This window comes from Haliaeetus albicilla, chromosome 21, assembly GCF_947461875.1.
Source record: "Haliaeetus albicilla chromosome 21, bHalAlb1.1, whole genome shotgun sequence".
Taxonomy (NCBI): domain Eukaryota; kingdom Metazoa; phylum Chordata; class Aves; order Accipitriformes; family Accipitridae; genus Haliaeetus; species Haliaeetus albicilla.
Window position 1 is genome coordinate 6,001,790 of NC_091503.1, and position 27,919 is coordinate 6,029,708.

Here is a 27,919-nt window from a genome sequence, read left to right on the forward strand (position 1 = left end):
CTTTTTCAGGAAAAAATAAAAATATATAGCTTGGTACTTTAAACACTCACTGAATACAAGCTTTCACTCAGTCATCCTAAAGTGAGTAAATATTACTCATATTACTAAAATCTGATTTATTCCACAGAAGTAATAATCTAGTAGGTTACTATGTTCAGTGGTGCAGTATAGCTCTAACACTAGAGATCATGGCAACAAAGCAGACTGCTGGTTAGGCAGCAGAAATACAAATTTTATTTTGATAAAAGATCAATTTTTTTTTCCTCAAATGATAATTTTTAACATGATTCCATCAGCTGGGAACATGTTCCTTCCGACCCTAACAATTTAGTACTATCAGAACTAAAGAAAACTGAGACAAATGTCAGAAATGTAGTAAATATCACATTTGCTAAAGGTGCGCTCAAGAAAACTCTGGAGAAGAACAGAAATGCCTCCTGCCTCCCATCCCTTCTGCTAATATAAATAAAACCTTTGTTCAGGCAAAATCCACACGGTGGACAATTTCCTGTGTGTGCATGAGGAGCAAACCTACAGAATAAGTATTCAGCATCACAACAGATGCTGATGGGAGAAGTTAAACAAGAAAGATTATATCAGAACTACTCCTCTGTAAATGCCAATGAGACACATTTTGTCTTACATAAGAAGGATAAACTCCTGAGTTGATCTAACTTGTAGGAAAAAAAAACCCCTACATTCTGAAGAACAGGCACTAATAATTTCCATTAGACTTTGGTAACACTAGCACTGAATCAGTTTTGTTTTATTTTAGAGTGACTTTTTATCTGTCTTACAACTACTTCCAAAAGAAGTAATATTAAAAATGTTACAAATGTCTTACATCACTTGTTGTAATGTGAGGGAAATGCGCTTCAAAACTAAATTTTCTAACTTTCATTATTTAATGCCTGACTTTTCCTACAGATGCATAAAATTAGAAAAAGGGAAGAATGACTGTATTTTAAATATCTTTATTTTTATTTAATCATCAAATGGTTGCTCTTAAAAAAAAAAAAAAAATCATACTAAGTACTTTTCCTTCCAAATATCCTGTAGTCTGAATTCCACAGGACCTTATGATTTATGTAAGGGAGAAGTATCTACTTCTTTGGAGTGGGCTCAGAGTTGCTGCTTATCACTTTCATTGACACTTGTCCTTTCTTTTGAATTATGAAATGCAGAACATGAAGGAAACCTCACGGATGCCAGTGGACTTTGGATCAGGCCATTAATGCTGGTAGATAAAACTAAGGAAAATACTTATTGTTTCAATAATAAACATTAATTTCAAAGGTGTTTGCTTTGATTTATAGTGCACATATTACATATTTTATAAATATATATAATGCATGACAAGATATAAATCTTAAAATAAACCTAGATAACATCATAAAGGGAGAAAATTGTGATTTCAGATTTCAGACTTTCAGAACTGAAGGCAGGAGGAGGGGGAGAAAGGTGTGGTGGAATAATCCCCAATATCTTCAGTTAGATGACCTGGAAGAGAGCACTAAATTATCTCATTCTTTGATTATATTTTCAAGAATATGATTGTTTTACTGCCTCTGAAGTATCTGGAGTTTATGGGAACCAACCACATTGACATGGGTATGCAACATTTTGCCATGTCAAAATAACACTACTCAGAAAGTAATGGCAAGCTATTGCCTGGACACAGACATTAAAGAGTTGCTCCCTCTTCAGACCTAGGACTAAATTCAAAGTGAATGAAAAAGGAACAAAAGGAGATAATCTGTCCTATTTGGAGGATGAAGGCCTATTGAGCTAACAAATTATAATCCTTCTGCTGTCAGCAACATCTGCAGACGTTACATAGCTAAAATACGACTTAGGCACTAAGTACTACAAGTCTCCATAGTGGTAATTCACACTGGGTCATGAATGGCAGGATAAGATGGTTCTCAGAACATTAGATATGGCTATTACCTTATTAATTGTTTGCTCAGGCCCAGCCGTCTGCGTAATCAAGGTCAGGGCAGGAGCAGAGACCTCTCAACCAAGCTGAATTCTGTTGTACTCATCTGTACGCTCCACATGCACTACAGTTCCTAAAAGCCCACCTCCAAGTGCATTCACATTGAATGCGCTGATAAACTGTGATGCCAAGGACACATGAAAATTTAAACATCAGCCTCTGGTGTTTAAAATTTTTGCTAAATGAAATGGAGAATTTGGGGAGGATGATTGGGTGCAAAAATCTGCAGTGAATAGAGTGAATATATGGCAAAAAAAAGTGTGCATTTGTAGCGATATATAAATATGCGTTAATAATTATCATAATTTATGCACTTATCACTCCTGTACAATTAAACGGGTAATTTTCTAATAGAAAAAAACCAACCCACAAAACTGTTTGCTTTTAGAATTAAGGTAGCCAATGTGGAATTTTTGTTGAAGTAAATAATTCAAAGTTAAGGAGGTCTCTGTCTCAGGACCATCTGTGTTTCAGCCTTTCCTAAACACATCTAAAGGCTCCATTGGCAGGCAACAAATACATTTTCAGTTTAAAAACATGCCCTGCCCCTCCCCACCAAAATATCTATATTTAATTCTGTGAAGGCAGATGCACACCTATTTACATATATAGCACACATGCAATCTTGATCAAGTTGAGAACGACAGCTTAGAAATACAAATATTTTAGAATTAGAAATACAAATATTTCAGTACACTGAACTCCCATTTTGCCTTTTCTTTTGAACAGAGCATTAACGTAATTTTCACAATTCTACATGTATTTCTACTGTAAAGAACAAAGCTTCTGGCAGTCAGCTCAAAGCACATGATATGGCTGTGATAACAGCTTTGCAGAAAGACACCAAGGACACAGACATACAGTGAAGTATGAGTTTGCATGCTATTTATTTCCTCCCTGGAAGTGGTGCTTTCAGTATCATGCTGTTATTCAGAAAATTAGCATTTGAAGGGAATACTTGCTTGTGAAATTCTCAAAATGCTCAAGGACAGGTGAAGCCTTGTGAAAGCAGAAATTAATTAATGATAAAAATTCAGAAAATAGTTTCATAGCCCACAATACATTGGGATTAGCACACCTAGTTACAGATTAATTCCATTTGTGTCTTACAGTAGTAATGCTACAGCTTTACCTCTGTCTGTGTAATTTTACTTCTTACATTATGCACACATCCCCCCTCATGTTATGTTTTATGAGTTATGCAATTTTTTTCTCCTCATTTAAAATAATTATTTTTCAAGTTTCATTTGGTCTTAAAAATGTCCTTGGTAAAAATGAAAGCCTGTGAAATAGAAACAAAACACTACCTGACAATAAACCAGCTCATTTCTTCCTCGTGAATATGAATTTTTCATACCTACCCCCGACCAGCAGCAAGCATGGCTTACTGTATATGAATACATCCAACAAATGATTTTCAGCTAGCTTTCAACTTCAGTTCCAGTGTCTGTTCAGTAACCAATAGAAGATTTTTGCCAAACTAGTCTGGTCACAAAAAATATTCTTCTCACTCCTATTCTGGACAATCGTCTCCAATAATGATATTAACATTTTTGTTAATATTATCCAATCGTCAATAGCAGGGAGTGGAAAAATGTTTCTGTTCCACTGTTAAAAAAGCTTGTTAAAAAATCAACTTGTTATTGCAATAACCTATAAAGGTATCCTACATGACACCTTCCTCCTCCTCCTCCCCAGCCTGAAGTGCTTCCTTTAGTTGTTCACTTCTTTAGACAATAAAAAACTAATACTTCATGGTAGAGGAACAAATTATTTTCATGGTTGTGCTCCCCTGCCTCATGCAAAAGAAGAAAAGAAAGGTCATATTTCAAAACCTTAGCTGGTGAGGTAACAGGACCCAATTATCAGAAATACTACCTACTAACCCAAGATGTGAAATAGCTTTTTTCTAATAGCCTACATATGTGCTCTCCAAGGAGCCTCTGCATGAAAGAGGTACCTCTCTGCAAAAGCTGCATCGGCTCAGGGACTCCAGAAAACAATCAACTGGGCCCTGGAATGGCCAGCATGGACCCTACCACACAGGAGACTCGGGACATTTTCTGATGTCCTATGCACTTACTATGTACTTAACAATCATGCTAAGCTAGACGAACATTTCTACTAATTAGTTCTGGATATGACTTCATTTTAGTTTGTGATGATTATAGTTATTTCCCTCCAACATCTCCAACTTGTGCATGTAGTTTCAGTAGTTAACATACAAGTAACTCTGACACATGGACAAACATCTTAGACCAAAAAAAAAAAGAAAAAAATGACAGCAGGAGAGAAAATGAATGAGTGAATGAATGAGTGAATGACGGAGATGATGCAAAAGAGTACTGATTAAATGAGACAGAGTAGACAAAAATCTGTTAGGAAAGGTTTAGTCATAGCTAGTCCCATAGTGGGCTCTAGTTATGGAACAGATGATCTCTTGAGGTTTCTTCCCAGCCTACAATTCTGTGGCCTTTTAAAAAAGCATTTTAGCTATTTCACGTATAAATAATCTCCTAATCTGTGATCCTGCCTTGAATAAGCATAGGTAAACTAGTCCAATTCTATGATAAATCAGACTCTTAACATTCAAAGGTAGCATTTATAAAGGGTTGAAGAAGGGTCTCACTTTTTCAGGGAATTATTATTTCATTGTACGTCGGCAACACTTAATTTATCTTACAGGCTAGAGTGCTGGAATACTACCACAACACATTTTTCTTGAGCCAAACAAAATCTGCAAAAAACCAAGCACCTTCTAAGAGAGGTTGTTCTAGCTCAAATTTCTTAAGAGGTGTAAGGTTTGACAAATAATAGATTTATCCATTTTCTTATGTTTCTTAAAAGACCTATTTATATTTACATTTAGGATTAGCCGCCATAAGAATATCCTTACATACAAAAATAATGTGTGATCATACCACTAATGCTAGTATTTAGAGCATTTATCATGTGTTAATTACTCTTCTTTTTTAATACATACATACAACAGGACAATATTCTGCTGTATTCTGCACACATACTTTATGCGCAACACAAGCTCACCAAAACAACTTCATCACTTTTGAAAACAGAAGTTTTTACTGAAGTGAGGTTTAATTATGGAGGAACATTTAAAGAAAAGAACATATTTTGAACTCATAGGGCTACATACTTTTTTGTTATGTGTCCTTTTATCTCTTGCCCATCATTCCAACAGAGTGGTGAGATGTCCCCAAATGCCTGGGGATCCTCCAGTTAAGAGGGGTTCATTTTTTCTCATTTTTAAGCAGAGCATGACAAAAGTCTCTCCCTTCCCTTTTGCAGCTATCAGGCAGGAGAGAAAGGAACAATGCTAATGCTCTTAGGCATCTGTACACTGATGGATACCCTAAAAATAGTATTTTAATTTTTTACTATTTTTAAAAGGGCAATGTTAAAACTGTGAAAGATAATGTCAGTCAGTAGAATTACACAACTCATAGATACTATCAAAAATGTAACAGTACTGACTCTTATTTAAGTAATACTCCTTTCCACCGTTCTGGCAATCTGAAGATCTCAGAGAGGTGATAGTGCACTTTGAATTGGGATCATTCATTCTGGTTCATTGTTTCAGCTGGTAATTTAATGGCAAATAAACGGTGACACCAAAACTGATTTGAAGCTTTACCCTCCTTTCACAGTTCTCATGCTTCCAGCTCTGGCTGTCAGTCCCATCTCATCAAGTTCTCTTGCGCATAATCGTGCCTCATCCTTTCTCCCTGCTCCATGCATGGTCCTTCTCGCTGTCCTGAGCTATGAGAGAATGCACCACTTGCACTGCACCTCACAGGAGACTGAGACCTAACATGCTAAGTATGCTGGAGCAGGCAAAAAAACCACTGTTGTCAGTGAAGGGAGTACCCTTCAGCAGTGCTCTCTGCTGTTCCACCTCCTGACTCCAGATGCTGTCTCCCCCGACTGCCACCCTGCCCTCAGAACACTATCCAATTCCTCAAGGCGGAGCATCACCTTCCCCTCCTTTTCAAGAAAAAAATTAATAGCCAGTTTAACTTATTTTAACATGATAAGTATTTGTGAAAGCAAAACAGGAAAAAAAAATTAGTAAGCAGCTCCAGCTTAAAGACATTAACACAGAGAATAAAGTAGCTCTACAGAAGATAATATTCAGATCCAATGTAAAAAATATCATGTGAGAATCTGACCCAGAAAAATATTCTTGACATCTCTGACAAAACAAGCATTAAAAAGGAACAGTGACATTTATACAAAATATAACACTGGTCTTCTTGTTGCCAGTTCTAATTAGTTTAAGCAGGAAAAGAATAACTCTTCTCCTACTATGCACATTTTATTTTCCAGTCATATACTTAAATTCTGAGTTGAACTGGGAATAATTTCTTCTCTCTCATCTGGAGGTTCATAAATATGTACAAACAAATGTCTTTGGTGCTCAATTTCCCTCCTTGTCAGGAAACTAAATTCACTATTAAAGGCCATAAATCAAGACACTCACAACTCACCTAATCAACAAACATGATGGTTAATTAATTAATCAAGTTGTATTTGTTGTACATCTCACATGCATGATTAATCCAGCCACACAGCTTCTAAGTGTGTCCTCTGATAGGCATCCCAGCTCTGGAGGATGGGGGAGAATTGACCCTTTACACTCTTTGAAATTCCCAGTGGATGAGTAACACCGATTCTTTTACCCATTACCTCACTCAGGTCCTGCTGCCTCCACATAACAAAAACCTATCAAACAAAAGTCAATTCCAAATTTAGCTTCTGCTTGTCAGCTGAATGTTAATAAAAAACATAAAACATTGCTGCAATGCTCAGGAACCTCTGAGGTCAGTCAGGGTTCTGCAAAACTCCCAGAAAGTAGAAATACTGATTATGATGAAGCCCAAAGGTTCTGTAGTTTAATTTCATGTTTCAGAACTATATCTAACATTTAAGATTTGCACTTTCTGTTGCTACTATAACCTGTGTTCTGTATTTCCCACACACTTCTGCTCCACAGGACATTTTTCCAACGAGTGACAGAAGAGAAACCATGTTCTTCGTGCATCATCTTAGATCCACACGTGCTTCCCAAAACATCTTACTACACAAAGCTGATTCATGATCTCCCCCCCAGGAGAGCTTCACAGACTAAACTCTTAACTGGTTTCTGTCAGAAACTCTTCAGAGGGTACATGAAATAAACAGCACCTAGGACACAGACCTCAACATGCAATTATGTTGTATACCATTCTCCTTGATTCTCTAGAAATGTGGCAAGATCTTCAAATACAATTTAGAGAACAAATCCAATGATTTGCCATTTACATCAGCTGAGAAGCCAGTCTGTGAAATTCAGATTATTGTCACATTAGCATGGTTTGCTAGAGTTGTTCAGAAACTCAGTATAACCACATAAAACTCTTTAATATGTTAATATGATATTATATGTTACTAATTACCATATAAGATGCTACACCTACCATCTAGTAAGCTGCAGATTTCCAACACTTTAGTGCTTATGTTCTGCTAAATCAAGGCAGTAGAGATACAGATTTCTCTCTGCACGATATCTGCACATAGAAGAAGAAAACAAGGAAATGGTAGGTGCAGAGCCCTCTTTTACACTGCATGACTACCTGTTAATTATAGGCTTCAGTGGAGTGATGAACATTTCGGAGTACAACACTGCTTGTTAATTCCCTTGTTTTGTGTTCTTGGATTATGCCTTCAGCCCTATTTCAGTAGATACAAGTAACAAGCCTGCATCTGTTTGACGTAAAAAGCATTTGCCTGTTGCAGTGCTAAGAGCCAGGAAAACTGACTGCCACTCCATGTGTACTCAGGGGGTATATATTAGAGCAAGAGGTTTGGAAAGATGCAACTCAACTGAATCAAAGTTGAGGAATAAACTTTGAAATTACTTTTTTCTTTTTTCTATTTTTTTTAAATAAATGCTGGGATGGGAAGAACGGGCTTCTTGTCACGTACTCTTTGGGAACCCAGTTTACTTCCCAATGCCTCAGTTGAACTTCTCATAAAACTAAGTTTCAGAAGCATGCTGTGAAGGTGAATTAATTAATATCTCTCAAGAATCTTTGGACCCTAGACTGTAGGCAGTACAAACCAAAATCATTCACATTTTTTCTATCTTGCTTCCCCTTCGCAGTTCATGTAGCTGTAATATATTAATGTAATATGTAGTCTTGAAACATATCTTCCTATTTACTATGTTTCAGAATGAGAAAGGTTTGAAGAAAAGTGCATCAAACAGCTTTCATTTAGCTTCTAGTGCCCACATACATCCACTATTCTGTTCACACTTTAATATGATCTTTCATCAGCTGCCACATGGAGCTGAGGTAATATGAAGACTGAATCATCATTTAGCCTCCAAAGGATCCACATAAGCTCAGAGCAAGGTGATCTTTCAGAGTCACAGGAACACCACCACAAAGAAAGATTAGAAGTAGCAAATCCAATCATGAATTGCTGGAAACTGGGAACTACAATCCTAGAAATTTCAATAAGTGAATGGAATCCAGTTGAATAATGAAGAGTGAGGAGAAAGCATTTCTGCAGAATCTCAACAGAGATTGATTAAAAAGTTTGTCTGCGCTTCTTTAATAGCACTGCTGATGGGGGAGGGATGAGGGTTTTAGAAAACACAGTAACTATTGATTGGAAACAACTCAGCAGAAGGGAATAGCATGAGAAATGAGAAGCATTTCAAATGAAGATTATTCAAGGTAAAACAGAAGGTCTGACAACCTGGAGCACTCTTGCTCTCCCACCTGTAAACCGACATACTGAGAAGATTCCTTTTCTGTAGTTACTTGGTATTGAATAGACTGAAACGTTGCAGACAATTTTTCTTGGAGAAAAGTATTGTCGTTTAGATGTTTCCAGTTTAACAAATCAATATTGCACCTACAGATGTATTTAGAGATTACACTGATGAAGACAGCTCCTGAATACCAGTAAGTTTTAAATTCTCAGTTTTTTTGTGGGGGAAGAATATTGGTTTTAGAGATCAGAAATGGTTCTAGCAATTTTGAAGAAACTTCAAGTTACAACTTACCACTCAGTAACTACTGAGCCAGAAGGGAAACTTTTACATTCTCCCTAGGGTAGCTATGTGGCTTAATACTTGTATCACATTTCCACCTAGGGATTGTTTTCATTATGTTTTGCTACAAAAGGCTGCCCAAGGAAAAAAATTTTCTCCCATAGAAAATAAAATCAACACAAATAAATGCTAATATCCTATAGCTCAGAACACTTCCGAGACATGGAGCAGAATGTCTCTTTACTGTGTAAGTGGTCAGTACAAGACTTGTGAACTACTTAACTTCTGCTGAAATAGCAGTTTCCGAGATAAGAATTACTTATATTACTGTAGGACCTCATTGGTCCCATTTTTTCAGATACTGTACACAATACATAGTAAGATCATGTCTCTTCTCCAAAAGTTGCATCTAAGTAGATAAAAAGTCATCATAGTAAAGTTACTGTGCATTAATACTGGTGTTGTGAATTGCTACTTAATATTATGTCTCTTTTGTGAAAGAACCAGGAATATTACTCACTTTTGATTTCCAGTCAAGTACATTTGTATATGCTAATTAGGTGATATGCATTCTTTTGCTACTGTTAACCACTATAATAACTGTCAATATCCATAGTGAAGTCAAAGAAGTCATTACATTTGAGGGACACAGAAGTGTCTCTAATAAAACCTATTGCTTTCTGCAGTGGATTCAGGAAGAGGAAAATGATACATAATGGATAAAAGACAGCATAGCTCAAGGTAAAGGTTAATAGCTGTATTAGTAAGAAAGTGGCCACAACTAAGAGCAATTACAGAATTTTCACATCTAGCAATGCTTTTTTTAAACTAAGATACAGGAGGAAGAGAACTCTGGGTATTGCTGGTTTAGGGTTCATACACGGAGGCTTCTCAGTGGGATCTGATTTTCTGTAAGTACCAAATATCTACTCCCTGAAGTCAAAACTGGAAAGAAACCAATCAAACAAGTCGACAACATTATTCAATTCCTAAACAGTGCACTAAATTGGAGCCACTGGAAGGGTTTTTTTAGGTTTGGGTTTTTTCCTCCACAAACAGCGGTTAATGTTATAAGCGATACTACCATGCATGTATTTCAGCTTTTACCTGGAATCTACATCCCCATTTTACGTGATCCTTATGATTAATGATTTAAATACAAACAAACCTTGAATGAGTCACTTTAAATTGCCAGTTTGCTTTAAGTATGAAAACTATCTATAACGAATATATTCCTTGTGCTCTGAAAGAAATGTGTCACAATGATTTCATACAATATAGAGGAAAAATGGAGAAACTACTTCCTCCAAATAAAATGTAAAATAAGATTTGCTCATGCTATTAGAAACGTAGAGGAAAATTTATCTAAGAAAGGAAGATGGACTGGAAATGCTGAGTTCATCAGTAATAGCCTCTGACACAATCAAGTTTGGAATAATATTTAATATGACAACAAATCCCTGTGATATAGGTGTGCGACAGGCAAAACTGATTTCTGTTAACATTTATTTGAGCTAAGTAAAGCTCAGCTATCTGTATTTATGGACATGCAGCTCTGACTTCTTGAATGCATAGCTTTTCTGTCAAACTGTGGCTTACTCTTAATTTCTATGTGCCATCGTTTTTACCTGCTGAACCTCAATTCATTATTGAGAGACTAAATAGGAACAGTGATGTGGCATTAAACATCAAAGCATCCTATACTAAGCAGTTTTACCAATTTCATACATGAAGAACTGTGTTTTCTTTACTTCTAGTCTGTTGTGCTATTTTTTTGGATGACTCCTACTGCTTGTGGGAGGAAGGAAAGGAAAGTGAAAAATCATTCCTGATTCACATTCCTCACACAACAGGCAGTAGTGGCAGGTGCTTTGAGGATCTCTTCCTACTAAAGCATGTTCTGCACGGTTTCACTTGTCACATCCTTCTAGATGAAAAAAGGAGAAAATACCCAACTGTGGTGATATGCATTCTATTTGCCTAATTATCATGTTTGACTTCCTGGACTTTTTTTAATCTTTGTAGCTTGATATACAGTAAATAGGATTATTTAATCTAGAGTTTCAATCATTCAATAGAAGTGTTCCTGTCATTGTATAAACAAGTTAAGCAGAAGTCCAGCTAACATTTCCTTTCATAAATACGTCCTGAATGAGTTGATAAAATATACTGAATAGTCAAATGATGCAGCAGCATCTTTAAAAAGACAACAAGGCATGCGGGCATGAAAAGTTACACAGGCAATGAACATGAATGAGCACCTCTCTTAAAATAAGGTTGAGAAGGTACTTGAGAAGTAATGGACATGTTAATTCACACTTGAGTTTGTTAGCATATCTTCAGCTTCATCACCTACTGGTTTAAGATTAATTGGTGAGTATCCTTAAAAATGAAGTTACCAAGTTCAAGATAAATATAAAAGGATGCAGAATTGTCTTTGTTTCCTCACTGCCACATCTTATGGATGTAACTAACACACCATGTCTTTTGTGGTTTTTTTTAAATACAGAAACTAAGTATTTTGGCATTTTACATAATTTTGATATAATGATTGACAGAAGCTATGCATACAGAGTGTGCCCTAAGTTAAAGATGCAATTACAGAGAAGGCAGTTTTACCACACCAACTTCATGGCGGGTCAGCCTTGGCCAGCTGCTAGCAGCTCACCCAGCTGCTCTCTCCCTCCCCTCCTCAACAGGACGGGGGCGGGGAGAAAATAAGACAAAAAAGAAGTTCACGGGTCAAGATAAAGACAGGGAGACCAGTGACCAATTACTGCGATGGGCAAAACAGACCAGAGTTGAGGAAAAGTAATTTTAACTTATTGCCAATTAAAATAGACTTGAGGGGGGAGAAACAACGACAGCTAAAACAGTTCCCCCCACACACCCTCCTTCTTCCCGGGCTCACCTTCACTCCTTCATCCCTGACTCCTCGACCTCCTCCTCCTCTCCCCCGCGGGGCGCAGGGGGACGGGGAAGGGGCGTCCGCGGCCAGCCCAGGGCGGCTCCCCGCTGCCGCTCCTGCCTCCTCAGGCTGTTCCCTGCTCCAGCCTGGGGCCTTCCTTCCCCGGGGCCCCACCGGGGGCCGGGGGGGGTCTCTGCCGGGGCCGCAGGGCCATCTCTGCCGGGGAGGGGGGCCTGGAGCACCTCCTGCCCTCCTCCCGCTCTCCCCTCGGGGCTGGCAGGGCTGTTTCTCACCCCGTTTCCCTCAGCCCTTTTGCCCTTTCTTCCCCAGGCTTTCCCCGAGGCTGAGGGGCTCCGCTGTGCCCGGCGGTGGGGCCGCTGGAGCCGGCGGGAACCGGCGGGAACCGGCTGGGGCCGGTCTGGCCCGGGGCGGCCCCCAGTCTCTCCTCACAGCGGCCGCCGCCCCTGCAGCCCAGCCCCCGCCAGCACCTCGCCCTGTAAAACCAGTAACATCACCAAAATGGAAAACAAAGTAAAGGAAGGAACAAGGCTAGGTAGGTACAAGGCTGGCTTCCCCCAGCTATTATACTATTATAAGTAAAAAAAATTACTGCTAAAACATTCAAGTGAGAAATGGCAGTTCTACCGAAAAGACATTTTCGTCAACGTAGTTGTTCAGTGTAAAGAACATGTAAAAGCCACAGAACTTCAGCTGCTGGTGTGTCGAAATCACGAAAGGGTAAAGAAAAAAAAAAGAGGTCAAGTTTTGCACAGACTTTTTCAGTCTGTAAGAATCTTGGGGAAGATCAGATCACCTTGACAAAATTATTTTGAACCGTTAATTGAAATAAGTCTCCACATAGCAAACTGATGTTTTGCAATATAGAACTGACAGACTGTATAAACCTTCCTCACAGAAACAGTTATTACTTTGACATATTAGACTCAATGTTGCTGTTTTGACATAAAAGACCAAACTTCTTCTTGGTGCAATTCCACATTGACTTAAATGAAGTTAAACCAGGTAAACACTTTATCCCATGTCTTTGCACTAGGACTGAACTTCAATATGTTCATGCTTTTCTGTTTGTTCAGTTGGTCTGTCAAGTCAAAATGCCCTTGTCAGTCTGTATATAGCCATTTTCTATCAAAGGACTGCAGTGCAAGAGCTCAGATATGGCTGAACACGCTGGAAGAAAGTCAGATTGATCAGGCTGATGAAAGCACTCTCTTCCCTTGAGTTTGATTTTCCCCCAAATAACCTTTGAATGTTTAGAGATTCCACTTTAAAAATAATAAATAAAACCTAAAGGTCCCCAGCATTCTATGACTTGTAGAATTTGAGTAATGTGCACGCAACCTCTCAAGAAGAAACCAACAGCTGTTGCATAAAGGTAGGGTTACTATTAGCATCAAGGCAGCAAAGGGGGCTGTCTGTGCCAACAGAACTCAAAAAAAAAAAGCAAGCACACGTGCACATTTTTATTTTGAAAACCTTTTGGGTTGGCAACAGTCTTGAGTTAGCTTTTTGTAAAAATACAGTAGAAAATGAGATGGCTAACATGATATAGGACCATATAATGTTGCACAATACTGACCTCAGATTTGATGACAGCAGTTAAGATGGAGAGGGCATGTTTCCTGTTTCTTGGTAAGGCTGCTCCCTGAGCAACAGTGGGAGACAGATGGGAGAATAAAGAAATAGGCACTGTCCTATATGATCAGGGTTGGCTTTCCATCAACTCCAATGGCACTGAATCAAAATGTTATTTAGTAACAGTAAGGGTGACAAGAATTAGGACCTGAGTAATCAGAGAGCAGAAAAGCATAAAAATCAAACAGATAAAAAGTACTGTAATATCTGAGGTTAGTGACCTAATGCAGTGAAAATGCTGTAACAAGGAAGAAGATGATTTTGAGTAATGAAAGAGCAGAAAACCATAAAGACTGAAGTAAACAGAAAGTAGTATAAAATCTGAGGTTAGTGACCTATGGAGAAACTGTAACAGGGAAGATTTTTTTTAATTAAAAGGACTCTCTTAAAAATACAAACCTCTACTATTTCAGTGCAGTTACGGATGCAAAACAAGTGCAAACATCTATAATCTCAATCTTTCACAGATTTCCTGAGGTCCTTTGGAAGAAGCTGGAGACATTTCAGTCTTGAACTGAATTAAATATTGTGAAGCTAAAAACTTTGCTCAAATATTAAGTGTACTCATTCGGTGTTGGTCTTCCCCCTAAGAGCCCTGGAAGAATTAAAAAATTAATCTCTTTCACAGTAGACACATGAAATATGTGATTTTAAAGCTTGCTGAGCCAAAATCCCTCTCCTTTTCTTTTTCCTTTATTTTCTACATAGGTCTATTCTAGTATAAAATTTTAAAGAAGCAACCAAAGTCCATAAAAGAACAGAAAAATCTGTGGTTGCATATTTAGGTTGTTATTGCTACCACGTTTTTACTAGTTATAGAGGGAAATTATTTTATCTAAATATATCATTTGTGAAACTAGCAACCTAAAAGGGAGAAAATGAGATGCACATTATTGTAGATGCTGATTATGTCATTTGCATGCCTTTTTACAAAGGTATGAAAATGGCGAACAAGCCACGTGCAAAATCTCTAGACTGTAACATCTACACTTTCGTTTTCTTTATCATAAAAGAAAAACACTTTTTTATCAGAATAAATTTTGGAACTGTTTGCTTATGTTTAAAATGCTGAAACATATGATATGCCTTATTTTATGTAAACTTCTAACATTGAATAGAAGAATTTTAATTGTTAAACTCCACTTTTATTATAAAGTATACATATATTTCCCCTTATTGTTATTAAATCTGAGATGTGAAATTGTCTTGATATGGTCAGGGAAGATCAGATTCACTCTCCTGTATTAGAACTGATTTATTGCAATGACATGTCACCGTGTTTCTTTGAAAAAGAGTTTTGAATGACAAGACTGTTATGCTGTATTTCTGTTTTCAAGAGTAAAATAACAAATTAATAGAATTGCTACCTTGAAAATCCAGTATAACACCTGGTATTTCATTCCTAATCTAACTTTCAGTACAATCATTTCAGGACATTTTAAAAGCTGTTACTTTCCTCTTCCCTCTCCTGTGTTCACAGTCATTTCTCACTGTTCCATACTTCCTTATCTCCCCCATCAACACAAACCTGAAAGTGTTTTTGAATTACAGGTAAAAAGTAACAACTAAGTAAGGTGTCACTCCCCTTACCCCCCAAATTTTGGAAGAAAAATGCAGTTGAAAAACACGACAGAGTTGAATACCTGAAAAGCCATTCCTATTTACCCTTGAGAGGACATCTGAAGTGGATTAAGAGGTATACATTTGGTATTTCAGAGATCCAAAGGGTCACAGAGAAATCAAGCGTCAGTCTTGTTCATTAAATTCCTCTCCTATTTCCTCTAATAGCAGGACTCACTCAGCTTCAAACCAACACTGATCTTCCCTTCACCACTGCACATTTACTTCTCTCTTCAAAGTATAAAGGACAGTGAATGTGTAGTTATGACCTGTTTCCAGTGCAATTCACTTTTAAGAAATATCAGAAGGAGCAGACCTTCTGGAGACAAAGCAGTGTGAAGGTTCATTTTGAAGACTGTTATGGGCTGAAACATGTACTCTGTTTCTCTTCTTTCCTGAAATTCTTTATTTGTTACTTGTTTTCCATATCCTGACACATGAATTATCTAACCTGGAAGCATGCAGAAAATAGGAGAGAAGTGTAAACTGTATCAGCCATGGCGACTGAGAAACGTTAAAGGTTGCAGGCCTACAGCACAAGTTTTTCTAGATTTCCTCAGGAGAATCTTCATTCCTCTGAGCTGCTGCTGTCAGTACCCTACTCCTCACCAGGCCACGGTGCATTCACTAGCCTGCCCCTTTCAGTGCTCACAGCTATGTTTTCATGAGAATAGTTCTCATCAGATTGATGCAAAAGTCAAGAAGTCTCATGTAGCTGAAAGCTGAGTTCCATGGATTCAAGCTGCTTATTTGAGACAAGCATATTTGTTCCCACTTAATCAAATTTCCACAGTTTCTCCATCGCACGCACACATGCACACTTACTTGCACCCACAGATGAGCAGTCTGTCAGAACTAACATTGTTACATAGTATTGATAATTTGGAAGTTTTCGAGAAACCCTCCCCAAATAATTCATCATTTTAGAAAAAGAAGTCACTGTGGTTTTAAATTCTTTAAAGATACCTTTTTTAATACAAAACTGTTTTTGGAGTTGTTTGTTCAGGAAAACATACCCTGAAACATTGAAGACTTACCCCAAGTGCAACAGCAGGGAACTAGTTCAATAATCCCAGAACCACAGAAAATACTTAACATCTATGAAAGGATCATTTCTCATTTCTACCACAACTTCTTTTTTCCAGAACCTGTGTTTTGCCATGTTTGTATAAAAACCTTCTGAGTATGGCTAATATGGATTAATTTTATACAGATTTCCAGTCTCCAAATGACATTTTTTTAGAGAAAAGAAATAATGATTGAGGAATGGAGATATGCTTGATATTAAAATATAATGATGACTTGTTGTCCTAGCACTTGCTGTATAACAGATGATGGCAGTAAATTAATCCATCCTCTTGACAGTCATTTCACGATAAGAATGAGAAACCTTACCATTTTCATTGCAGGCCTACCCTATTCTTGTCCTCAGTGTGCATTTCCATGACAATGACTGTAATCATTATAACAGCATTGTACATAATGACTCTACTTTCTGTGATGTTACTCCCAAACTGGATGTGAAAAATGTGAAAGGACAGATCTCAAATGGCAAAACTCTCACCAGTGAAGCAGAGTAGTCTACAGAATTAATAATTGACAGAATTGATAGCGTGCTGCCACCGAACAGAAGCCTGGAATTAAAGGGCACCAGTCACATAGCCTTCCTTCATAAACTGAGGGGCTTTGCATGAAAAACTCTTGTTAAATTAAAGGCACATAGAATAAGACCTTGATGAGGTGTGTACAATTAAATGCAACATCAGTAAACCTTCTATTTTTCAAAATGAAAAGGAACTCATGCACAATGACCACTAATGAAATTTTGCTGGCTACTAAAATTATGACAGTCTCAGCCCGGCTTTCCTTTTTTCTGAATTAAAAATACATGCCTGAGCTAATGTGATTGATCTTTGCAGTAAATCAGGTCATCAGAACCATCACAACAAATGGAAAATAGAGTACAGATGCTTCTAAGTCCCACAAAGCTTCTGCAAAGATGAGCTTACTAATGTTGTGAAGTACTCAGGGTAGAAAAAGATGAATACCACAGGGAATTCTTTGAGGAAAAGGGGAGAAAAATTGGTAAGTACAGAGGAAGAAATGTCCTCAAACAGGGCATGTAGTCACATTCTGACCACAAAGGATTAAAAGAAATCCTACTCATTGATCTCTGTAAATGTAGCATTAATAGAGTGGTCAGAGGATGAAAGAAAATATATAATGCTATCATAGGAACATGAAATTGAAAGGGACCATCCTTTAGCTCACTGAGACCAGGACTCTGTTCTTGAATGCAATCATGTCTATAAATGCCTTCATAAAGATAAGCACGCTTTACTTTGAAATCCCTTTAGATTTGTTTCCACTCTTCCTATTAGTAGACTCTTCCAGAATCTCACTTGTGTTCTTATTTCCATTCTAATTTAACTCATGGCCTCCAAAACCTCATTTTTTCAAGTAAGGCTGAATCAACTTAAATAGCAATTCTCTTTCCCTTGTGGTTTCTTCTGAAGTGTATTTATAGAATAATACATGCTCTCCACTATTATTTGTGGGAGTAATTAAACAAACATATTTTATTCTCCACCCCCCCCCCAACCATAGTGTTCGATTTTCTCTGTATAGCTTCATATATAAATTCATTTTTCTTGGCCAAAAGTAATCATAGCAGTAAACAGGTTAACATTATTTTTCACAATGGCTTCAATACCATTTTATCTCTGTTTTGATTATCTCAGCTTTTGCAGCTTAGTATCATATTTACCTTCTTTAAGGTATGACAGTAGAGGCAATAATTGATCTGGTGACCAGATCTTTCTCTTCCTCTGTCACTTACACCTGACAAACCAGTAGTGTATAACAGAAATTCATGATGATGTTCTGTAAGAGCCTTATCACGTTGTGGTCCTGAGCTTTACTCTGTATCTCCATATGCAAATCTTATTCATGCTACCTAGCTCTTTCCAGACAATGTTTTGACTCTCCTGCATAGCTTTGCATCAGGAACATGTTTGTAAAATGTTTCTTCTATTCCAAAATCATTCATGAAAATGATAATCAGCCTAAGATGGGTCTGGAAGCATACCTCCTCATCCCCTTATTCGTTTTAAAAGCTTCTCTTTCAATGCAACCATCTCCACTTAGAAAGGTCCTTCCCCAGTTTACATTTCCTGCACAAATCTCCACAATTTTCTGTATGCTAAAATACTTGGTATTTTACTAAGGTTGGCATAACTAAATTTTTTTTTGGTCTTTGTGTTAACAGTATCTTAAATACAGATGCTCCACTTGCTGTTTTTAGTTAAGATGATACTGTTCAAATTTGAACGCCCTTGCTACCAGACATCTGTGATTTCAGAAGCTACTGGTTTCCTTGGATATTTTTCATACTCTAAGATATACTGCTCAGGATTCCCAATTTGAAGGCAAATTAAAATGAAATAATTCCTCTTCCATGCCCTCGTCTCTGTTAACCATCTTTCTTCACCCCTCATATTCAACATCTTTCTCCATTTTCATTAAGGAAATTAAGATCCATCTAGATTACATAATAAAAAATTGTATCATAATGCTGAAAGGCAGTATTCAGGTGGAGAAAAGCTCCATCTGTCACACATCTTGCAATAAAGCTATATATACAGTTTTGTGTTATTTTAATGCAAATTTCAAACCCAAGCTATACAGACAACTTTACACATGATAAACCAGACTTCAGTTGGCCAGCCTACAACTGCATCAGCATGAACCTTACGCCTGAAGCTCTATATATATGTCAAAACATAAATGCAGGGCTTGTTCTCACAGGCTTCTGAGGAACTGTAACAAGTAACACACCTCCTGCCTCTTTTTATGAAGAAAGTCACAGTGGATTTCCCTTTGGAGCAGTCCTTTCCCACCCTACCCTCAGAGTGGAATGAACACCCTATGGACCCTGGGCTGCACTTATTCCCTGAAGTAGAACCGAATCTTACTCTGAAATAGTCTGGAAAAGTCTTTAGCAGTGATGTATTTAAGTCCCATGCATTTGGGGTTCTAGAATCTGATGTAAGAGGATCAGTTGCACTCACTCTGTGTTTAGCTGAGCTCAGAAGAAATGCTATTTTATCATATTTTAATATCTTCATCCTATTTACTTTTATTTATCTTTTTTCTTTATAATAAACACAGGAAGTATACATAGACAACTGGCAAGTTCACTGTGCATGTATGTAGCAATCCAAGAGTCGTCCTTTAAAAAAGGTGCTGCCGTCTAAGGAGATACCTGGTTTTCCTCTATCAATGCCACATTTCAGAGGATGGGAAAACCAAAACCAAAACCAAAAAGAAGACAATGAATGGCCTTACCTTTCCTACATATTGAGGATCTGGTCCCATGTGTTCTTCTAAAACAAAGAACTGATTCCACACCCATCCACGCTTGGGACGATGATGCACTTCTGTTTCACCTTCTGCGTGTTTGGTTTGATTTCTAGTCACCTTGATGGAGCCATGGTGAGCAGCTCCATAACACCTCTGCACAAAACAGAGACAAACTAGGACTGGGCAGATACAAGATGTACTTGTAATTCTCATTGTAGGATAAGCTTCCTGTTCAAGGTTTTCTTTCTCTTGTCTTTTTCAGCTGTAATCCTTTAATAAGTTCCCGAGACAGAAGGTGAAGCCTGGTTCAGAAATACAGTCCAAAATGGCTTTTTCTGCTTGCTCATGGTTTAGCTGCCCATTTGGGAAAGCTCAAATTATATTTACATTATGAAAAGCTGACTGGAAAAATTGATATTTCTTCTGAGGTCTTCACGATAGAGTTCCACAGCCGACCATTTTCTATCTAATAGGGAAAGAAAAGAAAGCCACTTACTCATCACTAAAACCAGCAATTTTCAGGTTTCTGACCTTAGATTACACTCACAGCTGTACTAACCAGTCTCTCAAAGACTCTCATTGTAACTAAAATTTCTTTTCAGTCCTTCCTGTAAAAGTGTTTTCTGACTGTTTTTATTAAAATACCTTAAGGATTAGCATGGCTCTTCCAAGCTATGAAAACAGTCACATTATTAAAAACTGGATTCAGGACAGTTCCTTTGGCCTTTACCTGCAAATCACTGACCTGGTCTGGCAGTAAAATAAAATCACTGCTACAGATATTTGATAGATACTGATTAGTAATTCATTTCATACAAGTTCTTGATCTTCTGTACACCACACAGAGATCCAACATGGTGAAAAATACCAAGGCTATAATGGGTTTCAAAAGAAAGCCTCCAAATTGGGCTTTGAGGATTCTGAGTTAATATTAGAGCATACTACAGGAACTTTCAGTCAAAATGTGCACTTTTACACTGTGTGCTTTACATAAATTCCAACCAATATCATACTGGAACCTCACAAAATTATTTCATACTGACAGAAAGTTCAGGTACTGTTGTTTAGATGATCAGTATTATTTTTATAAAAGCATCTAAGTTCTCAGTGAGAATATTTTGTCAACTTCAAAAAGGAAAACGTAACCTTTTCTAGTACAATAGTAAAATGTGAAAATGCGCATGGAGGTTGATGTAGCGCTTAAACCAAAGTACCTTGAAAGAAATGAAATAACTCTTCAAACTCAGATAAACAGTCACCTTAAGGTAACCATTCAGTTTTCTGAAGATATCAAAGATGAGTCAATCAGGAGTCTCAAAACATGCAACGAAATCTAAAAAAATTAGACCTGTTTTCCAATATTGGCTTTGTTTGAGTATCATAAAGCCATTACAAGTTATGTAATCAGAAGCACAGTGAAACTAATTTTGTTTCTAAGTTTCATGGGAACCCAGCAGAACAAATTCAAAATCTCTAAAGAAGTACCAAACAAGAAATTAGAAATCAGATGGAAAAATACTGCAGTGGAAGGAAGCTCATCAACTGTCTTTTGGCTGTAGATTTTTTTCCCTTATGCTTCTTTCAAATCCATAATAATACTGGAAGCCCAACCATACATTCTTCTGTATTCATCTAAGTACAGTTTCTCATCAGAATGATGGAAGAATACTTCAGAACTGTTGTACATTAGAAATACCAAGAAAGGACATGTTTTCCATTGCTATTACTCAGTTCAGGACAGTGGGTTTTGCTGAAGGAAGAACTCCAGTCTATTGCAACTGGGCTGGAGTTCAAAAAGAAACTCTGTATGGTATTTTCCACGGAGGAAAGAAATTTTTAGACATTTAGTATTATCCTGCTTCTTATTTCCATATCAATGTAATCTCCCCTCAACCCCTACAAAGACCAAGCCACTGGTCTCTTAAAAGCCTCACATCCCACCTCAGAACAGATTCATACAACATGATGTATTATTACCTCCTTTAAGTAAAAATGTAATTTAAAAGGAATTTTTCACAGTTAAATGTTATCTGAAGTTTAAGTTATACCAGGGACAGAATCTAGACATTCTGGGTCTCACATTTGTTTCTAACTATATATTCTTCTTTCTTATTTTCCCTGCCTTTCTGCATTCTTTCCTGATTCTTGCTAGAAATCAGTTTTTGCCTTGAGGCATGCAATTTCCTTCTAAAGATTTCTATATTTACAGATGAGCTATTTAAATAGTCATTGTTATACTTCAGATGCATGTTAAAATTAAGCAGTACCTCACAAAATGGTAAGGCTGCAGTTTTATCCATTCAAGTATTATTTTTCTTCCCCTTGTTTCCATCTTGGGAAATGCCTGGGAGCAGTTCATAAGACTATAAGCAGCACATAATAAGTTAAAAATGGTATATAAGTGCATTGAGATTTCTAAGAATGGCACATTTAAAAAGTATTTGAAATCATTACTACTGAACTTTCCTTTATAAAAACTGTGGGGATGATGGTGGTGGAAAATTCTTACCTTACAAAAGAGTAAATATAAATGAGTGCAGAAGATACCAACAAATCAAGATTTACTATACAGAACTTGTTTCTCCCCCTTCTTAGAAGTCATCCATAGAAAAAAATTAAAAAATACCAAAATGGAGCCTGTAAACAGTGTTGTTTTACAGTCTGGCTCATATATGACTTAGAATAAATATGAGAAAAAAGTGGTAAATTATGAAGGGCTTCTTCATCTCAAAAATATCTGTTCTTCTTAGCATTAACATTAACTAGGACATGTTGCCATAACCACTATGTTATTTAACTCAATTCAGAGATTAACTGTTAAGCATCTGCCCCCAAAATTAAAGTTTTAAAATTCTTTATTCTGAACAAATAAAAAGAGAGATTGCAATGGCATCTACTTCCTGTTATAATCACGTTCAGGCCTCAGCTGTTCCTGCATTGTGTGTGAGGCCTACGATAAATTCAGCACCCTCCTACCAAAGGTCTAGCATAAACACTCATTAAAAACCTGCCCCACCCACCTCAACTCTGCCCTGAAGACAGTAAAGTTTGCCTACGGGGGAAGTACAGATGGAAGGACCTTGAATGGTTAACACAGAAGAGGCAGTAAGCAAAGAACAGACAAACTTGAACTGTGAGTGACTAAAAAAAAAGGACTGAACTTTCGGAAATCCCTTAAATTGTTGCCTTAAGCTAACATACTGAGATGCTGACTGCTCAGAACTCGTCTGCAGCTTCAGATTAAGTGTCCTGCTTTATGGTTTTTGTTATAATGATGTATGCAACTGCAGAGTAGACTTGTGTTATTGCTGTCTCCTGGGAGCCTTCATGAAACCGAGCTGTGCATCTCAAGAGACTGTCAGAGTGAGTTAAAATTAAAATAAATAATTAAATAAGATGAGGTGGGAAAAGTTCCACCAGCATTGCTGGAAATCATTACAGCAGAGTAGTTACTGCTTAGTGTGGCAGCAAGTCACTATAATGAATTCCCAGGAAACGAGTATGAGCACAGTGATGCAAAAATGTGTATGCTTTACCATCATGAGAAGATGCATCCTTAGTAGCGAAGACTTGTCCTGAATCTCAGTGTCCCCCATCTTCCATAATCAAATTGACCACATATTTGAATTAATCTGAATGATTCAGTTTTGCAGATGCACATTCAGCATAGCTCTACACACCTTTCGTCACATCCCTGGGGGACCCTTTTCAGTCCCATGGTGACAGAGTGGCAATTAGTTACGGAACTTGTAATAAATTGCATTTCTCGTATACTTTCTGACTTCTCCCTCTGCACTCTGCCCTCTAGGCTTCCTCCCTGTCAGAACAAATTCTTCCATTATCAAAATCCAACCAGCTTCACATCAACATCATTATTTAGATATAAATAATTAGGCAGGGGAATGTTTCTTCCTTCCTGCGTTGCCTGTGCTTAGTCTATTGCCAATGCTATATCCTTCAGCCCTGCAGAAATAATGCTGTATTGACCTGGAGACCAAAGACAAAATAATGGGCTAGTATCAGAAGGAAAAACTGGATGTTGTTTTTTGTTCTGTCCTTCTGAAGAAGAGGTTGATAGATTGCCAAAAGAATATACAGTACTCCTGTGGACCTCTGGTAATTGGCAGAAAAAAGTGGAATTTCTAGGTAGATGAAGGGAAATGGTTCATCTATAGTTGATCTCTATTCTCTTTTCCCAAGGCTGGTAGAGCTGAGCTATGGGACTTTACATGAAAAAAAGAGGCACTGAGTTTTTCTCAGCCTATGCGATACAGACACAATATAAAATCATCAGTGCTTTCTAACAAACAGTGCCTTCTGCACATGCTAGTCAATCTGACAGAAGTAGTGTCAAAACTGTTTTGGAAAGCATTTAAAAACTGTATTACATGTTGTTGTCTTGCCCCTTTGTTGTAATGTTGTAGCTATGTGTATGAGACTAAAAATTAGGAAAAAAAATAATTAAATAAAATGTTCTTAATAGTTTAATAGCAACTTCAATAACTACAAATTGTTATTGTTCTATATTGACAGATCTTCTAGAAATGCGAAACTGGACTACTTTTTTACTTCAATAGCATAAGGAAATTTTCTTTAATTTGTAAGATAACTGCATGAGATATTGAACTCCTAAATTATTGCTGAATTTATGTGTAAGTATATTACTATTCTGGAAGCTATTCTTTATTATTCTGGAACTCAAACAGTTTCCTAAAGAAACAGAGAGAAAAGAGCATTGGGTATCTCCGTCCTCACCTCTTTAAGCCAACAAACCCAGCTGATGGCTGTACAGTGTCAAGAGGTGTTATTTCTTGTACCTCTCTTTCACGCTTACACAAAGTCTACTGGTAAAGACCATGTCCAATCACCAGAAAGTGTCTATGCTAATCTAGAACTGACTTCTATTTCACCTAGTAAATTACTTTACATAAACTCCCTTTTACAAAATAAATAGAAATAACCACAAAACAAAGCCTCCATGAAAAATAAAGATTGTTCTTCCATATAAGGCAACAGAAATTCTGTTGTGGGGAGAAAGGTGTGGGGAGGAAAAAGTGAGAAAATAAAAGGGATCTAAAACTGACAAGCAATCAGACATTATAAAAAGATAAATAACAGAATAAAATTTAGAATAAGATACAACAAAGACAATGAAAAATCTCGGGGAAAAAATCAAGATAGAGAAGCAAATTGGAAAGTTCAAGTGGAAACAGCTGAAGCTGTGCAAGCTAATATGTGAAGCTATCAGAGATGATTTTTCTCTCAGCTCTGCAAGCATGTGTGTGTAAAAAATGTAGTACAATTTCTGTGAAATGTAAGAAGGCCAGTTAATATAGCTCAAGCTAGCAGGTCCTCTGGAAAGTAACTTCTTCTACTACATAACAAAAAGACAATCTGACAGCACAGATATGGGCTTTACATGCCCTAATGTTGTAATCAGATACCCAAAATTAGTCATTGCCCAGGAACTAATAAATTACTCTTCCCACTTGATTTTTTAAAGGTAACAGTAGCGTTTAGCTGCAGAGTTAGCATTAGATAATTTTAAATTCATAAAATCATTTCAGATAGTAATGTGTGATTAATTTTTCAACAGTATCCTGACTGACAGACATACATCAAACAGTTCCTACTTATGAGGCTCCATTCCTCCTACTGGCTTGGAATTCCACAGAGACAATATCAGAAGCCTCCATTAACTCTACAGTTTGTATCACACAGGATTTCTTCCTAAGTGCTGATAATCCAGGCTACTTTTTAAATCTAAGAATGTCTCTTTTTCTCTCTCCAATTCTTCATCCATCCAAGGCAGATATTATTTCCAAATATTCCTTTTACCCTCAGTGATATACTTCATGAGGTTTATTGCTAATTTTGATTAATTAAAATTTCTTGTTTTACTGACTCAACTCTCTAAAATTTCAGTAGTTTCTAAGTCATAGAAAACAATATACTATTATTCTTCCGTGTAGATGGCAAAAAATACAGCTTAGCCATCCCTTTGGTTTAATAACTGCTGAATATCTTCTTAATTTTAAATTAATTTGGATTTCAGAGGCTTAACTGAAACAGTTTGTGGTTTTGTTGTATTTGCATTATAGGTTTGATTTTAGACAGTTTGTACCTAAACCTTCAACACAGCACAAGTATGGACTCTTCTTTATTTCTAGCACAACGGATTAGTCTCATCTTTTCCTTTGTAAATGTTATTAAATTACGTTAATAATATCTTGAGACCAAAAAAGGAAGAAGCTAAGGCCAGAGATGACTTTTCATCCAGCATTAACATGCTGACATTTCTAGTTTTCTTTTTTTGGTTCTATTTTGTTAAGATGGGATAAAAAAATTCAAAAAAATCCTGACTTCAGCCCTAACAATTAGCCAGCATTGGTTTGATTCAAGTTCTAGATAAAAGTTCATTTTCATTTTTCCTTGACTTTTATCTCCGGTATTGAAGCAGTTCGTAATCCAGACTCCCTGTTAGCTTAACAGGCCTTAAAAAGTTACAGTGCTGGCTAGAATATGTTGCATCATATAAACTAGCTGGGGTCATAAAATGGAACAGACATGGTATGAATAAAAGCTATTGAGATTATTTATAGAAGAGGCCCCACGTTCCTTACAGAAGGTGGCATATGAACTGGAATTCAGATTTTGTTATGAAGAAAGTTGGAAGGAAAGCCTAGCAGCACCTGCAATTAAAAGAGAACAGAAATGCTGAGCTAGTGCAAGCAGCCCTGGGCAGAGCTCCTTCCCGATAACACCTAGGTTTAAGTAGATTAGTCATGTGTTATATCTAGATGGGCTTCCCCAGTGGACAAAACCCCACTGGAACCCTACCTAACAGCACCATGAGGATGAACGGAGAGCGTGAAAAGCTGAAACAGCCTTAGGAGATAAATAGTCACAAGAAACATTCAAAAGGTTTTAATGTTGCTTGTGGCAAAAGAAACTCCTGAATAGTTACTGGGCTGGCATCTGCTTTATCGTTGCTTTTTCTTAATAAACAAGGCTGTCAAGACTGTCTTGTACCAAGGTCTTAAAATATCACCTTTACTAGGAGTTCAAGGAATTTATAAAAAGCAATGTGGACTAGTGATCCAAGGTACTCTCTTCTGGTCCTATGTGTAGCTTATCACTAAACACAAGATTTAATGGATTTCTTAATGGATAGCATCAACTGAAGCACCACTCACAAAGAGTAAAAATTAGCTACATTACAGCTAGGCAACTAATCCAGCACATTATATGGCAAAGGAGATTGACACCACATGGCCCAAATAAAGGATTCCAGGCACGCTGACACCCAACATGATATGAAAGTAAAGATAACCTCTTTAACTATTTTTAAAAAATGCTTTTCAAAGAGGAATAATTTGCTTTTCATCAACAACAACAATAAAATTTTAAAAGATTGGGGGGTGTCCAGTCCTTTATATACAAAAAAATTAATTTTACATAAAAACCATCAATGCCCTTGAAATTCCCATCAGAAAAGGGGTTTTCATTGCCAGAATACAAATAGGCAGGTCACATAAGGTCCTCACCTGCACTGTTACACTGGAAATACATTAGAACCACTATGGAATTCAAGTCTTATTGTCATAACAGGATTTTTAAAAGTGTATCTAATTGATGCTTTGGTTAGATGATGTGCAAGATGAGCTGTGATCTGCTACGCTGCCTTTAGCAATAAATGACTCCAGTGAGTGGTTAACTGTAGAGATGATTTAAAAGACTCATTGATTTTAGAAAATATGTTGAAGAGGGTTATTACAAGGAATTCTTATATTCATGAATGGGTACAGGAAACAATTAAACACTACAAACCAATGGATTTGTTACCCCATTGAGCAAATACATTTTATGAAAGAGAGTGCAAATGAGTAAAGAAATATATGATCTTCCTTGAACAAAGGGAGATCTGCAAAGTTTGCAAACAAAACAGAAAAAGTACTTAATTTGCAAACAGCACTGCATGTAGACAGGCAATTAACGCTACAATGAACAGTTAGTGAAAATATGACATTAAAACAAGATTAAAGGATTCAATACCTGTCCTCAGTTGGCACACAAAACTAATTCGTACATGATAAGCAGGCACATAGCAACTTCAGGATAGCAGAAGTGCTCTGCCACAATCAACGACTGAAGAAATGTTTTTTGCAACTCTACCTATATGATTTGCACACAGAGTGACCGTCAGAACCACGACACAGTAACAACACAATTAGTCAGGTAAAATCCAGCCACCGTTTCTATAACTATAATTGCACACACAGTCATGCTAGCCATTACCTGCTGTGAAAGGAACAAC

General features: G+C 37.1%; 1 protein-coding gene across 12 annotated transcripts in view; it reads right to left on the minus strand.

The window, feature by feature from the left end:
- CDH18 (cadherin 18) overlaps positions 1–27,919 on the minus strand; it is a 506,683-nt gene that overhangs the window by 142,103 nt on the left and 336,661 nt on the right. For 11 of the 12 annotated variants that reach the window (XM_069808908.1, XM_069808906.1, XM_069808901.1 and 8 more), the window contains one exon: positions 19,588–20,068. In XM_069808908.1, coding sequence (XP_069665009.1) covers positions 19,588–19,815 — 228 coding nt within the window. In that variant the 5' untranslated portion in view covers positions 19,816–20,068. Of the gene's footprint in view, positions 1–19,587; positions 20,069–27,919 lie in introns of those variants that run through there. The other variant, XM_069808912.1, reaches the window with a different exon arrangement.